Genomic DNA, 17,461 nt, shown 5'->3' on the forward strand with positions numbered 1-17,461 from the left:
ACTTTCTCAATAAGCCTATTTTTTGTGCAATTGAAGAAGACAGAGACCTTATATGTTTCTCAAAAGTAAATTTACTGTCGAGAATCACACCTAAAATTTTGAAAGAGTCATACATATTTAAAGAAACATTATCAATACTGAGATCCGGATGTTGAGGAGCCACCGTCCTTGACCTACTTACAATCATACTTTGAGTTTTGTTAGGATTCAACTTCATACCCCATAATTTGCACCATGCACTAATTCTAGCTAAATCTCTATTAAGGGATTCACCAACCCTAGATCTACATTCAGGGGATGGAATTGATGCAAAGAGAGTTGCATCATCTGCATATGCTACAAGCTTGTTTTCTAGGCCAAACCACATGTCATGTGTATATAGTATGAAAAGTAATGGGCCAAGAACACTACCCTGTGGAACACCGGATATCACATTCCTATAATCACTATGGTGCCCATCAACAACAACTCTTTGAGATCTATTACTTAAAAAATCAATAATAATGCTAAGAAACAACCCACCCACTCCCAACTGTTTCTTAATTGTATGGGATTATTCAGATTAAAAGTTGACAGCAGTACTTTGTAATCTAACAATGGACAACTAATACTAAACTACAGTACTGGATATTTACTAAAGACTAATATCCAAGTACAGTAATTAAATGAACTTACTTGTTGCAAGGGTTGTTGACCATTGCTGAGCCAATATTTTGGTCCATAAAGAAGAGCATCGACAGTGAAAACCCAAGACCCATACAGGCAAAAATTGCAGGGAGTGGCAATAACTCGAGAGGGGCCAATTTAAACACATCATAATTGTCATCATATCGGAAGTGTTCCACTGTAAAAAGAAATTAAATATTTCATTAGACCCAGAAAATACATCACTGAAAATTAAAGAATTAAATTTCTGTTATGTCGATAACTTTAATTTACACGAAAAAATGAAATTTAAATAAGATTTAGAAAATAAAAAACTACCTTAGGAAAATTATAAAGAAAAATGTTAAAACTATAATTCTATTCAAAACAAAACAAGATAGAGTATACTATGTTAAGACAATCTGCAACAAAACGAGAAATCCCAAGCAAACTATTTCTATGACCTATTTACAGTCTTCCATTTAATTTTGTTTTTTTTCGTCTTGACAATACTGTAAATAAAGTCATAGGGGTGCTATTGAAAACGGCAACATCAGGACTGACGATGAAGAAGATGCATCATCATCAAATTGTTAATTGATCACCACCTCCAAGGAAAATGGAGACAAAATAATCTTCCATGGCACTTACTCGCATTGTACACTGAAAAGAAAAAAAGAAAGCATTGGAAAATAAAGGGAAAGAAATAATCAAACAAGAAGTAAAATGAAAAAAAAAAAAAACTGATAAAAACAAAGAGCTAAAATATTCTAAAACTATTCTAGGTTGGTTCAAGACAAACATTTCTATCGTTTAACGAAATATAAACGGTACATGCATGGCTGCATAGCAAAAAAGGAAGAAACATCCAAAAAATAAAAAAATTAAAATCTACAAATGAAGCACAGTGCTGTATTATTTTTACTAACTTGAAAGTATCTCACACTTATATTAATGGTCCTAGGACAGTTGTGTGATAAAACATGTGTCCTAGTCATTCCATAAGACTAAAAAAATGGAAACGCAAACTATATTTATAGGAAGTGTAAAGTAGATAAAAACAAGATTTACATGGTAGGCTATACTTGCCAATATAAATTTTACATGTATATCAAGTGATGATACTGTACATTCACATAAACATATACATTGGCCAATTAAAAAGTTGGCCATTAAGTTAACCAAACAACTTAGATTATGGCTAAAATCAGTCTATAAAAATAGTATACCTTACTAATGAATATATTTTCATAACCACACCAATTTCAAATAGGATGGGAAAGTTTTTGAAATTGTTCATGAAAACGAACTATAAAGTCTATAAATATCTTGGAAAATACTATACTGTACCTTAGGCTTTATAGTAAGACTGCCCAATTATCATAGAACCTTTACAATCAAGAGTTTATATTAATAATCTGGAACATGATCAACCTATGGGAGCCAGGAATTGGGTACACAGACAAATTGGCTAAAGAAAATTCCATCATGAAATGTAAACAAAGATCCAAAAAGTATTGGCCATCTCTTTCTAAATGTACCCATACAAGATTCCACCAAGAAGACCAAGAGCTGCTATGAATTATGAAATCCGATTAAACTTCATTCTTTGAGATTTTAACAATCCTTTGATTAATGAATGAATTTATTACTTCATTGTTACCACAAGCCAACTTGCAACCCTTGCTGGAAAAACAAAATGCTATAAAACCTTCGAGTCCAACCCAGTATGGTTACAGACACAGAATTACAGAATCAATTATAAAAATGAAATAAAAAGATGATATACATATAAAAATAGTATATGGTGGTTCTGAAAACGAAGATCAAAGATGACCGGGTATGCAATGTTTTGATACACAACTTACAATCCTAGGCTCTTCTATTAAGCCTAACCAATAAACTGTTTGGAAACAAACAGAGGGAGCATATAGATGGTTACCCTCAAATGGGGAACTCAAAACCCATGACAGTGGAAGGCCATGGTTTAGAAGCTGTGGCTCTCTTCCTCTTCAAGACCAGAGGACATGGGGTTGATTTCAGTGTTTTAATCTATAAAAGGTGCTGACCATTGCTACTGTATTGTCTCTTTTCTACCTCTACCATTATGATAAATATCCACTTAATACTTTCAGTAGCTCCCTTCACGAGTGAGTCAGTGTAGTTTGCTTTGGATTGTCTGATGCCCGAGAAAGCTGGTGTACAAAATATGCAGACTAACTGCATTACAGTGCAGTATGTGTAGCAAGAGGAAACACAACTTGTACCCTGAGAATAATCCAACATCACAATTTATCACTAGCTTTTAAAATATCATATAATTCACAACTGGTAATGCCTCAATGGGTGGCTGGTAATTGCACTTCTACATAGATTTTATAATTTGATTGCTTGATGGATCAGAATAGAAAACAAACTTATGATATTAAATCTTACAGTCATACTCTTGACTCAAACAGTCTGGACTTGCAATGTAAGACTTGGATATGGAGGACTGGACTTGAATATACAGTATCATATTATATATATAATCTCCTAGTAGTAGGGGATTCAGCGTTAAGAAACTTCATCTGTGGTGGATAACGGGGGAGGGTGGGCTCTGGCACCCCTAGCAGTACCAGCCGAACTCGGTCGAGTCCCTTGTCAGGCTGGGAGGAACGTAGAGAAGAGAAGTCCCCTTTTCTGTTTCATTTGTTTGATGTTGGCTACCCCCTATGTATGTATGTACAGTATATAATCTCCTGAAGGACAATGTGTTGAATGTAATTAAGTTTTGGCTAGTAGTAGTTTGAGTCCTACAAAACTGAGGAGGGTCCATTAAACCAAGCATCCATATCTCATTTTGTGTAAATAAATCATATACAAAGTTATGTGGACTTCACTACAGAACTTGATAAATTTACGGATGTTGGTGGTCTAGCTGTCCTTTTGTGTTTGCACATTATGTTTCAGACAAGTCTGTATATAAAGATCTGCTGTAGTGCTCTGGGGGGAGTAATCGTTATTCCTCCAAGGTTCTGCTAAGCTATTGAAATGAAAACAAGTGATGGACATATTTCAAATCTTGGACACTTTCCCCACCAAAAATTTATCTTAGGTGGGACCTGTACATAGCTCACTGCATTGACGTAGCAAGAATAATGACAGACCCAGCAAAGTGTGCTATTGGTCTTATAAAAAAAAAACATTTTACCCATTATGAAACAAGACTAGCTGTGAAAAAAACATTGTACCTGTTGTGAAACAAGACCCTAGCTGTGAAAGCGAAAGCAACTGATATAAAAGAGATAGTTGATGAAGTATTTAAGGTAGAAAATACTGCATCAACACAGGCCTCTTCACTGTTGAGTGTTTGGCGTACTGTGTCATGAGATGGAGGTCCATTCACAGAACTCTGCTACAATGCACAAAGTGCACTGGCTATCTCACAAAAAAAAAAAATATTTCAAGAGTGTATGAAATAAGAAATTCATGAGAAGACTGAGTATGTCAGGTGGCATATCTTGCAGATATTTTTTTTTTTTCAAATTAAATTATCATTACTAGGTTCTATATTAACATTTTGATGTAAGAAAAAACTGAGTCCTAAGGCTTGAGTTCTTCTTCAGCTCTGTAAAGAAAGACCAGACAATGTTTGCCAGACTCCCATGAATTCCTGAACGAAACTTTCTTGGATCTGACTCCCAATGCAAGAGGCTGCATGGTAAAGCACAGATAACAATTGAATAATAATCTACGAGAGTATTTTATGCAACTCATTCACAGATACAGATAATGTGATAAAGCAAAACCTCTCGGTCAATGAAAAAGAATAGCCAATACACTTTTCAACTTACTTTATTTTGAAAACTAAATACAACAAGGATTTTCTTCCCTTTTGGGCAAACCTCTCGTACGAGCACTCTGAATTAGCAAAAAGAGCATTGAAACATTGTATGTCCTCAGCAACAACATACAGTATATGTTCGAAGAAACTTTCTCTTTCTATATTGCAACCACAAACAAATATCTAAGCAAGTTGGATGTAGCACACAATATGCATCTGCAGTTAAACATGGTTCCAGGTCTTGATGTCTATGTTCCCAGATATAAGCTTACATTAAATAAGGTGAGAATTTTGATGTTTAGTACCAGTACATACTAAACTGCACTGTTACATACAGTAGTTCAATGTATGCACAGTATGTGTGTGTAGAGGGTGGGTTCCTCCTATATTGGGTGAGGGAGTTTTAGGGAGTCCTTCCTATATTGGGTGAGGAAGATTAAGGGGTTCCTACTATGTTGGGTAAAGGAGACGGAGGAGGTTCAGCCAAGTATCAGCAAACACAATGCGGATCCTTTGGTTGGAAAAATTTTGAGAACCAATGCTTTAGGCATGAATAGTTGAAAACAGCCCTTTATAAAGATATTGCAGCAAAAATCAGGTTAGTCGAACAATTTCTTTTCATTACAGTACTTCAATAAAACAGATCGACTTATTATCTTTTACGCAGCAGCAGCAGCAAAAGACGAACAAGAACGGCACCCAACAAGAATGTTTTTTTTTTTTTTTTGGCGTTCAATCATAATCAGTCTTTCCAACTCCATGATCTTAAAACTCATCAAATCAATCTATAGTTTCCCAGTCACATCAAAGGACAACACCACACAAGATGATGTGCGTGGCCACAAATTTACTTATTCCTGAATTTTTAATTGGTCAAGATTTGTTGAATTTATCAGAAACATCCTGGTATATTTTATTTCTATTCATGAGAGATGAAATATTGATTGTGTAATACCAATGGTTTTAAGGCCAGATTATTTAATGTGGTTCAGAATTTGCTTAGGAAATCTACCATGGAACTCTTTACTTTGCAGGTACTTTTGTTTCAGGCAGACTAACATTTTGCTCCATAACTAACAAATATAATAATTTAGGAATCCTAGGCATCTTTAAAAATTGTATACTGTATCGACTGAGTGCAAGAACAAATTTTTTGCCCCATGAAGTACACTTTTATTTGACTTTTTATGCATCTATTGACCTCAAACATTGTATTATACAAATTCAACAAAAGCATCACCATGAAAATAACCATTCAGCTCTTAGATGAAAGGCTTCCCCTTATCATGCACAACTTTTTTGCCATAACGAGTTGGAATAAATTTGCAACGGTTGCCAAGCGTACTTTGAAATTATTACAATGCCTTGTAAAACATGATTCTCAAAGTTTTTTTTTTTCAAAATTAAGGAATACACTAAATTCAAATATATGACTAATGTAACTAACAGCAAGTATGAATACTAACTACTCTTAGCAGACTGAAGGCACATCCACTCTATTACTACAAATAATAAAACACTTGAAAAGCATACTTCCTGTATAATAAAAAGAATATTTACATTTCCAAGCTAACTACTAGTCTTACTGAGCAGACTCTTGTAATACGCACAAATACTTGCAATAAAACCTGCTAAAGAACGGCAACATTATTTAAAATGAATTGTTACAGCTGTGAGCATTCCCATTCCCATGCACTACTTACAATGAACATCACTAAAGATGTAGGAGCCAATGAAGGACAAAACAATGACAGCAACTGGTAAGGCGTAGTCCGCTAAAACCTCACGTTTATTGGCATTCAGGTACGGCCTGGGAAAACAAATGGTAATATTAGAGAGCAGCGTAAACACGTTCAATAAACATATTTAAATGCTAAAAATAATCATTTTAATGATCATGATTTTAATAATTTCAATATTTATAATAATTCTAATAATAGATTTAATAATGATTTTAATAACTAGTAAAAATTATTTTAATATAAATAATAATTTTAATAGATTTAATAATAACAATTTTAATAACTAATAAAAATTATTTTAATATAAATAATCAATTTAATAATAATTTTGATATTTTATAATAATAATAATAATAACTAGCAGTACCAGCCGAACTCGGTTGAGACCCTTGTCAGGCTGGGAGGAACGTAGAGAGGAGAGGTCCCCTTTTCAGTTTCATTTGATGTCGGCTACCCCCCAAAATAGGGGGAAGTGCCTTGGCGTATGTATGTATGTATGTATGTATGTATGTAATAATAATAATAATAATAATAATAATAATACAGTAATAATAACAATAATAATAATAATAAATAATAATAATTCTCTGGTTACCCTAATCTCAGACATTAATTAAATTTATGATTATTTCAACAGCTTACTTCCAATTAAAAAAAATGGAGAGAAAAAGCTTTAGACTAATAAAAGTAGATTATTTTGAAATTGTTATAAAGAAACAACTGCAACAGTTATTTGTATGAAACTTATTTACAGTACTGTATTATGTATTTTACTTCAAAGATCTTCCATATGTTATAATTATTACCATGTGATACTGAAAATTAAGCATATGTGATATTTACTTGTTTATACAGTACACTATATTATGGGTACATATAAATGTGTGTGTATATATATATATATATATATATATATATATATATATATATATATATATATATATATATATATATATATATATATATATATATATATATATATATATATATATATATATATATATTTCAATACATTAATGTCTGGATTCTCTTACCAACCTCGGGATCAGGGTCCCAAGGCAAAATCACTCAAAGACAATATAGTAGCACCTGGCAGGCGGGGAATCGAACCCTGGTCCAGGATACTTGTATGACAGTGACCGTACCATTTTCCCATTAAGCTAAATGGTACGGTCACTGTCATACAAGTATCCCGGACCAGAGTTCCCAATTTCTCTTCCTTCAATAATTAAATCAATATACACATACTGATAAATCATGATTCTCTCTCTCTCTCTCTCTCTCTCTCTCTCTCTCTCTCTCTCTCTCTCTCTCTCTCTCTCTCTCTCTCTTAAAATATGCAATTTTCCAATGAAAACGAGTCCAGTACTTACGTCTTATTAAAGTTGTACAGCACAACTCCCAGCCACAGAGTTCCCAGCATAAGCAGGAGATAAAGGATTGAATTCTCTCTGGTACAAACATCTTCGACAAGGGTCAAGGTAGCATTTGAGTCTACTCCGTGACTATCGCTTATACTGACTACGTAATTTTCAGAATAATTTTTTAAGACTACGTAAGCTGTGTGGTTGCTTTGCAAGCTGCTATTGCTACCACCTTGACATGCGTCACTGTAGTAGTTAGCCCTGAAATCTGGAAAGATGTGCGCAGTTGAGTGAATGCTGTAAAGCATATTACGAAATGGAAATGCTATAAGTGATAATTCCACTAAAAATATTATTAATCCCACCAAAATATTAAAAATATATTGACAAACTGCAAAAATGAACCTTCATTTTCATATTTTAAAACAGGACAAACGTTATATTTCAAAAAAGAGAAAATAATGTTTAGGCTACTGCAAAAGGATTAAAATGTGAAAACTAATGTTAAGTAAAATGATTACCAATGTTAAGTACAATGCAAAACCCTAACACTATCATATCCCTGGCCTACTGTCGGTTTAATAAACAAAAAAGAAAAAAATATATATTAATGCTCAATTCACATTAAATCCATTGTCAAAGTACAAAAATCTAAGATACTCTAATAGTACAGAACATACTTTTTCTGACATCGTTGAATGCGTCATTGGTGAAGGCAATGGAAATGAAGAGGGCGAAAATCTCTTCTGTTGATCTTGTGGACCACCTCATCAGTCTTGATACGTCGAATAGCGAGTAAACTATCAAGAAAAAGCTGTTCCACAACCCCACCGCGCAGTACATGGCTCTGAAGTCCAACTTGAAGTCATCACAGATATAGTATATAACTGGAAAACAAACAAGTGTGTTACCAAGAAATATCTTTTAATGGGACGGAAGCCAATATCAAAACATGAGCATCTCAAGCAGAAATTGATAATTATTTTTTTATTCGAATTAAGAAAAAATAAAATGAATTTATTAACTCAAAACATGAACATCAAAGCAGAATTTGATAATTCTTTTTTTATTTGAATAAAGAAAAAATAAAATTAATTTACTTTCTCAAAACATGAGCATCTCAAGCAAAATTTGATATTTTTCTTATTTGAATTAAGAACAAATAAAATTAATTTACTTACTCAAAACATGAGCATCTTAAGAAAGATATTTTTTTTATTTGGATTAAGAAAAAATGAAATGAAGTTACTTACTAAAACATAATCTCAAGCAGAAATTGATTATTCTTTATTTGAATTAAGAAAAAGCGAAATTAATTTACTTACACAAAACATGAGCATCAAGCAGAGATTGATGACTTTTTAATTTGAATTAAGAAAAAATGAAATTAATTTACTTACACAAAACATGAGCATCAAGCAGAAATTGATAATTCTTTTTTATTTGAATTACGGAAAAATAAAATGAATTTACTTACTTTTGATGTATATGGCTAACGGTGCTGTAGTTAGCTGGATGAGAAGTGGCTGACCAGAGAAAACGCCCCAAAACACGCCACCTATAACCTGTCCTATGATGACCCTTTTGACATCTGAAATGTTTTTAGTGAGGTGAGACTATTGCTTTTTAGCTTCTACAAAAAGAAATCTTATATTGTTTTAGGGCTTCATTGACAGTATATTATGAGGATTTTATTCATGAATATTTTGGAATCTGTACATAAAATGCCTTATCTGACTGAATCAAACATTTAGTGACGAGACTATTGCTTTTTAGCTTCTACAAAAAGAAATCTTATATTGTTTTAGGGCTTCATTGACAGTATATTATGAGGATTTTATTCATGAATATTTTGGACTCTGTACATAAAATGCCTTATCTGACTGAATCAAACATTTAGTGATTATGAGACTAGTGCTTTCTTTTCCTTTTTTGCCTCTACAAATATAAACCTTACTGTTTTAGGGCATCGTCGAAAGTAAATTATGAGGATTATTCATTAACATTTTAGAATTTGTACATAAAATGCGGTATCTGGCAAACTGAATGCCTAAATAGAGATCTACAAGAAATTAGTAAATGGTACGTACGTGGTCAGTATTTGAACCCTAATAAAAAGTACGATTGTAATTAGGTCGAGGGCAGTGGCTCCTCATCATCCCGATCTTTGCATTAAAGTTTCTTTGGTTATACAACCCTCATAATATTGTAATAGTGGTTCTAGATTGAAAATTTATTTTAGAATTTTGATGCGTTTCTTTTTCAGTTGCACAAAAAAAGATTTATTGAGAAAGTCTTAAAATATATCGTTGGTCAGTCGATTCGGAGGCAATATCTTAATGCTTTCATTCTACCATGTTTTGAGTAGGCCTAACTGTTCTCTCTGGCCTCTAGGACAAAAACTTGGTTTATTAAATAATTTATTCCTGATCTGGATATCAATCTCTGGTATACCATCGCTCATTGAGTTCTCTGTGCATGTTACACAAGATTTTTCATAAATCGCCATCCTTTGCATGCAGAATTCTCCATCCTGTACGTAGAACTGGGTATAGGTATGCAGTTAATAATAAAATTCTTTCCTTTTTCTATTATAAGACTTAATACTACTACTGTACAAGTATTCAATAAGTTTTATTAAAGCTATGGGCCATACTGTGGAATTATCTTTAAGCTGGTAGTTGAATGGGGGGAACTTCATAAGTTCAACCTCGTGTACCAACCGTGTGTCACACGATCGTACATAGTTCATTTTGTGCTTGTATCTTCGCTCCCCCCTCGCACTAAAACGAACCTGAAAATTCATGTCTTCTTTTCCCCTCTGTAACAGTGTCAATATTTGAACATGAAAATTCTTGTTGCTTTGAGATTTTGTATATAAAGGAGAGTGTTCTTTAATAAACTAACTCGGTTGCTTTCACACTGCCTTTGAGTCCACAACCTTCTCTTCGGCTCATCACATTGGTGACTCCGGAAGTCGACTCGCTCCCACCGCCTTCCACCCCCCCCCCTCGCCCCTCCATCGTTGGTATTATGACGGACTCTACAGAAGTTGGCGCTGCGGCTGCTTCATTGAAACTTTCACCGTTCGCCAGCCGAGAGGTATTTGCTTGGTTTCAGCACGCAGAAGTCCAATTTCGCATCAAGGGCGTGACTCGCTCAACCACCAAAGCAGATTATGTTCTCGCGGCGATACCCAAGGACACCTTCCCAGAAGGTGGCTTTGTGAACAAGGCGACACCCCAATAGCGTATGACGCCCTCAAAACATATCTTCTGCAGCAGTACTCGCCGTCGCCAGCCGCCCATGTAGCAAAGCTTTTTCAGCTCTCGCAACAACCGTTGGGGGACCAAAGGGCTTCGCTTGCCCTCAGGGAAATGACCAGTATCGCTCACCCTCAACCTGCCGCAGACAGCTCTCCTCGTGAGGTGAACCTACTTCGTGCCCTTTGGATACGCCGTTTACCTGGACCTATACGCGCTGCCATACCAAATGTCGATAGTTTACCCATAAAGGACTTGATGACCAAAGCCGACACCCTTATGGACAGCCACTTCAAGACCTCCATCAACGCCTCCACCCCTGATGAAGAGGATGCCTATTCAATGTCAACCGAAGCTGACATGAATGCCGTAGGACATATACGCCCACAAATGTCGAAGCAGCGACAAAGCCGCCCACCACCCACCAATCGCTCACGCCCCAACAAACGACTTCTACAGCCACTTACTACCTCCCATCCGCCGCAGTTTTGCTACTACCACTTCAGATTCGGGGCAACTGCAAAGAAATGTGCCGAGGATTGTCAGTGGACAAAAAACGTGCAAGTAGGCCATCGCTCGTGGCGGTGGCCTCCCGTTTCTACTCTTTTCTTTTTACATGATGCAGGAACGGGCGTGCGATTTTTGGTAGACACGGGTGCTTGTCGTTCTCTTTTGCCAAGGAAACTCTTCATCACACGACGTAGTCTGTCTACATCTGCCGACGTCCACTTGGTAGCTGTCAACGAATCTGCGATACCCACCTAATGTTACGAGAACCTCACATTATCGTTCGGAAACGGTAAATTCAATTGGAAGTTTCTCGTTGCTGACGTCACATTGCCAATCCTCGGTGCGGATTTCCTCTCTCATTTCCACCTTCTGGTCGATGTCGCCCACCGATGATTGGTCAATGCAGACTCGTACTTGTCGACACCTCTTCAACCCGCCCCCTCTAACCTCACTCTCCACATTAGCGCACCCACGGATGCCTACGCCCACCTCCTCACATTGTACCCGGAAGTTTTCCGTCCAGGACTTCGCCAAACGCCCACGGTTCCTGCCAAGCATGGTATTTATCACCATATCAAGACGACGGGACCCCCAGTCATCACAAAATTCAGACGTCTGGCACCGGAACGATTGGCAGCCGCCAAACAGACGTTCGCCGAAATGGAGGAAATGGGCCTTTGCCAAAAAGCCTCCAACCCATGGTCGTCACCCTTACACATCGTTCTGAAGAAAGACGGCTCCCTCCGTCCGTGAGGGGGTTACAGGCGCCTGAACATGCAAACAGAACCGGATCACTACCCCCTCCCAAACATTGCCGATGTGACCTCTTACCTGCACAAAGCAAAGGTTTTCTCTACGCCCGATCTCCTGAAGGGGTATTATCAGGTGCCTATGAACCCAGAAGACATCTCCAAGACTGCCATCACCACTCCGTTTGGTACATACACCTTCAATTACTCCTGTTTTGGCCTTCGTAATGCTGGGGCCACGTTTCAACGTCTCATGGATGGTATCTTACGGGACCTCCCTTTCTGTGTATGTTATGTGGACGACATACTTGTTTTCTCCTCCTCAAAAGAGGAACACCTCCGTCACCTGCGCATCGTGCTCAACCGCCTGCAACAAAACGGCCTTGTAGTCAGGCACGACAAGTGTACCTTTGGCGCCAACGAAGTGTCGTTCTTAGGGCACCGCATCACTCCTGAAGAAGTCCATCCCCTCCCTGAGAAGGTAGCAGCCGTTCAGAACTTCCCCGTGCCCTTGACCGTCAAAGCTCTACAGGAATTCTTGGGCCTGATCAACTATTATCACCGTTTTCTGCCAGCCATTGCCGCCACTCTTTCTCCCCTCTACGCCGCCCTCAAGGGCAAGCCAAAGGACCTGAAGTAGGGTCCCCTTCAAGATGCAGCCTTCTGCAATGCAAAGAAGGCCCTATCAACTGCTGCGGCTCTCACTTTTCCTATCCCACATGCCCCTCTCCTTCTCTCCACCGATGTTGCTATTGGTGCAATACTCAAGCAGGTGGTCAACGGCTCGCCCCGCCCATTGGCCTTCTTCAGCAGAAAACTGTCCAAGGCAGAATCGGGTTATTCTACCTTCGATCGAGAATTGCTGGCGGTGCACTTGGCTGTCCGTCACTTTCGCCATTTCTTAGAAGGTACGCCCTTCGTCATTCGCACAGACCACATGCCTCTGGTGCACGCCTTTACTCGACAGTCTGATGCCTGGTCCGCCCGGCAACGCCGACATTTCTCCGCCGTGGCTGAATACAATTCCACCCTTCAATTCGTTCCTGGGAAAATGAATCCCGTTGCCGATGCCCTGTCAAGAAACACGTTGGCTGCCATTCAACTGGGATTGGATTACAATGCCCTGGCTGAAGCCCAACGACAGGATCCAGAGTATCAAGCATGTAGGACATCCTGCACGTCCCTCCGTTGGGAAGACCTTCCCCTCGAAGACTCCAACACCACCCTCCTCTGTGACGTCAGTACTGGTAGACCACGACCTTGGATTCCTGCTCCCATGCTACGGCAGGTGTTTGATTTCAATCACGGCCTTTCACATCCCTCGTGTCGTTCTACTCCACAGCTGCTGAAGGCAAAGTTCATTTGGCGCTTCATTTCTAAGGATGCTAAGGATTGGGTCCGCGCCTGTATTCCTTGCCAAACTTCCAAAGTACATCAACACACGGATTCCGTTGTGGGCACCTTTCCTCAACCTCAGTGTCGTTTCGCACACATTCACGTCGACGTTGTGGGGCCCCTACCCACATCACACGTAACCTGTTTACAGTCATCGACCGCTCCACTCGTTGGCCTGAAGCAATTCCCATGGAAACTGCAACATCTGCCTCATGTACATCTGCCTTACTCTCTGGATGGACTGCAAGATTTGGTATCCCTGAGCATATTACTTCCAAAAGGGGAACCACTTTCACCTCTCAATTGTGGACATCATTAGCGAATCTCCTGGGCATCACCCTACATCAGACAACGGCCTACAACCCCGCTGCCAATGGAATGGTTGAACGTTTTCCTCGCACCCTCAAAGCAGCTTTGATGTCCCGGTGCAAGGATTCCACCTGGTTTACTCAGCTTCCCTAGGTCCTCCTGGGACTAAGGACCACTCCTAAAGACGCCCTCGACGTCTCGGCAGCTGAAATGGTGTATGGCGACCCGTTGGTCGTCCCTGCCGAATTATTTCCTTCTACAACATCCTTCGACGATCTCCAGCGCATACGTCACGTCGTGGGAAAATTTACTCCGTGCCGCCAGACTTACAAGCCCCCAGCGAAGCATCAAATATCAACAGACTTGCACTCAGCAACGCACTTCTTCCTGCGCAACGACACTAGCAAGCCACCGCTAACGTCCCCTTACACGGGCCCTTTCCTTGTGATCCGCCGCAGTCCGAAAGCATTCCTACTAAACATTCGTGGCAAAGACGACTGGGTCTCCATTGATCGTCTAAAACCTGCTTATCTTCTGCCAGATGACCCGCCTACAGTTCGCCTCTCTAGATCAGGGCGCCCTATTTAACATGTACAGTATGTCATTTTTAGAGGGGGAGCCATGTACCAACCGTGTGTCACACGATCGTACATAGTTCATTTTGTGCTTGTATCTTCGCTCTCCCCTCGCACTAAAACGAACCTGAAAATTCATGTCTCTTTTCTCCTCTGTAACAGTGTCAATATTTGAACATGAAAATTCTTGTTGCTTTGAGATTTTGTATATAAAGGAGTGTGTTCTTTAATATACTAACTCAGTTGCTTTCACACTGCCTTTGAGTCCACAAACTTCTCTTCGGCTCGTCACACTCGTTGCAAACGAATATCTATTGACTTAGACTTTTCACACTTTATGTATAATTCATCAATTTAGCTTAGTTACTGATCTTAATATATTTAATTTTTTTGTTACTTTGACAATTTATTCATAACTTTTCTATTTCTGTTCCACATTGGGTTACTTCACAACAGTTGGAGATCTTGGGTTGTAGTATAGTATTATGCTTTTCCAGCTAGGGTTGTAGCTTGGCTCAAAGTAAAAATTAACTCTGAGGAGATCCTTTATTACTAGGTTTGGTGACAAGAAGATTCTTTGTTAACTTGCAAAACTCTTTAATCCTCGATATATTTCCGTTATACTAGAGTCCCCGTCTTTCCTTTTCCCATCACTAAGGTTAAGTATGTCTACTGTATGTTCCCCTTTGTTGCTATATAGGCCTACCTAGAGAGCATGGTCAACCAAAATACCATACATTCTTTCAATCTGTATTTCCGAGGTTTACCGTCAGTCTTCCGTAATAAATTCTATAATTCTCATTAGCACAGGCCGTAAAGTATGTTTACAGGTTTAAAGCCGCTCATGAATGAGGCAAGGGACAGTGACATTTCCCTATCAAGCAGGACAATCCCCTAGAGACTGACCATATTACGTATGATAAGCACCCAAGCCCGTTCTCCACCCAGCTAGGACCAAGAAGGGCCTGGCAATGGCTGCTGCTGATCCAGCAGATAGACCAATAGGCTCCGAAACAAACCAACATCCTTAGCTCACAAGAACGGTGAGGTTAAAGCGACCAAAGAACTAATGAGTTTGAACGACTCGAACCCCAGTCTGACAATCGCCAGGCGATGACGCTACCACAAAGTTCGTGGATTTTTGGATCCTACAATTAGTCTGTTTCTCTTCCCTGGGGGGGGGGGGTTTCATATTGTTGAAGCTGAGAATTTATTTATAGCAGTAAACATTAAAAAGCTCAACTGAACCTTCGACACCTTGAATCACTGCATAATAAATTATGCGATTTCATAGTTAATAATCTTCAAACTCATCACAGGTTTTATTCGAATAGATAATTTCATTGAAACAAGTACTGTATATCTCTGCGTTAAAGTTTATGTACTGTAGCAATACACGATAGATTCTTCAACTCTCTCAACAGTGTTCTTGAAACCTTATTAACGTAATAATCCATATTTATAATAGAAAAATATAGAATTAGTCTATACATTGCACTCCATAAAATGAAACGAGTAACGTAACTGTGCCTGTGAGAAATTTCAAGCTTTTAAAAATATTACTTCAAAATCGATATCCCTAATACGAAATATCTATGAAAAAATTATATTAAAATATGATTTTAAAAAATCTATTCTAATATTTCTTGACTCCAATTTTACTTTATTTCTATACTGAAATAACACAATATTTTGAAAGTTTGCATAATAGTAAGTGGAAATTCCACGTTGGCTACTTAACCGAAATTAAAAATCTAAAAGCAGAGAGTACATCTGAGCCCGAAGAACTCTTTATACTCACCTATTTTCCCGTGTGTGTTGTGATCATTGAGTACACCGAAAGCGATGGCAGGAAGAATGCAGGCGAAGTACAAGAAAAATGTGGTAGACACAACCTTCTGAACGGTTTTGTGACCGACGACGCCATCTCTGTAATCGGAGAGGTAGTGCGGTATACGGCGGTGGAAGTCTTCTCTGAGGCCTCGGGCGAAGTAACACCGTTTCTCTTGCTGCAAAGAGGTGAAAAGGGCACTTTATTAACTTGTAATTGGTTTAACATTACTAAATTGGACAAGCGTATAATCAAATGTACAGAAATGTGTGAAATACTATATGCATACGACGGAACAAGTAGAAACAAATGAAGGTGTCGGTTTAGGATGTGGCCTACCTTTTTTTTATTCTGGTTTAATATGTGGCCTACCCTTTTTTTATTCTGGTTAAGTATGTGGCCAGCCTGGCTTGTTAGGTTAGGTTAGGCCACATACTAAAATGATAGAATTTCGTAGGCCATATTCAAAAGGTAGGCCACATACTAAACCGGCACCCAAATGAGTATCTAGACTTCATCTTGTGTTAATATAAACAGCGTAGGTCTAAAGTGTGCATAAAGCTTATACACGAGTAACAATACCAATATAACAAACGAGTATTTCCATGTTGGGTTTATATAAACAGCATAGGTTTAAAGTGTGCGCAAAGAGTATATACATAAGTAACAAAATCAATATAAACAAATGAGCATCTTCAGTTGTTGATATAAGAGCATAGGTTTTAAGGGTGCATAACGCAATGGGCCTATCATAAGTAATAATACCAATATAAACAAATTAGTATCTTCAGGTGTTAAGGTGTCAGAAAATGTTTAGTGTGCATAAAACGTTCACAAGTAATAATACTATAGACAAATTTTCCAATATGACGCTTCAAGCATGATTCATATTCTCAAGCAGGTTTGCAAAATGTACGACCAGGTGACGGCAACAGACTTTTGGCAGTGATGCCAGATTGCGCTACGAATAGTTACTTCCATCAAGTCCGTTCAGAATATCGCTTATTAACAAGCAACAGGTGGATTTTACAGTCCCCCATCTTTGCCTTTAACCTTCACGATAATAAAAATAATTAAAAGTTTCGGAGAAGTTCTTTGAATGATTTGATTGCTAGCAGTTAGGTCATATAACTGATGTTAATCGACTATTTCCGACTAACTTCAACTGCAGACAAATGTCGTTTTCTTAACTTATGGCAACGTATGATCTTTGCAATTAATATTGCCGACATTTTTCCACCTAAAAACAGGA

At 38.1% G+C, this 17,461-nt stretch overlaps 1 protein-coding gene across 2 annotated transcripts in view; it reads right to left on the reverse strand.

Annotated features, from left to right (window-relative positions):
• LOC137641457 (solute carrier family 4 member 11-like) overlaps positions 1 to 17,461 on the reverse strand; it is a 42,217-nt gene that overhangs the window by 17,324 nt on the left and 7,432 nt on the right. Inside the window, exons 2-8 of one of the 2 annotated variants that reach the window (XM_068374028.1) lie at positions 16,180 to 16,387; positions 9,055 to 9,168; positions 8,258 to 8,464; positions 7,587 to 7,845; positions 6,175 to 6,281; positions 1,297 to 1,308; positions 676 to 844 (exon numbers count right to left, since the gene is read on the reverse strand). In XM_068374028.1, coding sequence (XP_068230129.1) covers positions 676 to 844; positions 1,297 to 1,308; positions 6,175 to 6,281; positions 7,587 to 7,845; positions 8,258 to 8,464; positions 9,055 to 9,168; positions 16,180 to 16,387 — 1,076 coding nt within the window. The remainder of the gene's footprint in view (positions 1 to 675; positions 845 to 1,296; positions 1,309 to 6,174; positions 6,282 to 7,586; positions 7,846 to 8,257; positions 8,465 to 9,054; positions 9,169 to 16,179; positions 16,388 to 17,461) is intronic. The other variant, XM_068374029.1, reaches the window with a different exon arrangement.

Source organism: Palaemon carinicauda, chromosome 5, assembly GCF_036898095.1.
Source record: "Palaemon carinicauda isolate YSFRI2023 chromosome 5, ASM3689809v2, whole genome shotgun sequence".
Classification (NCBI taxonomy): domain Eukaryota; kingdom Metazoa; phylum Arthropoda; class Malacostraca; order Decapoda; family Palaemonidae; genus Palaemon; species Palaemon carinicauda.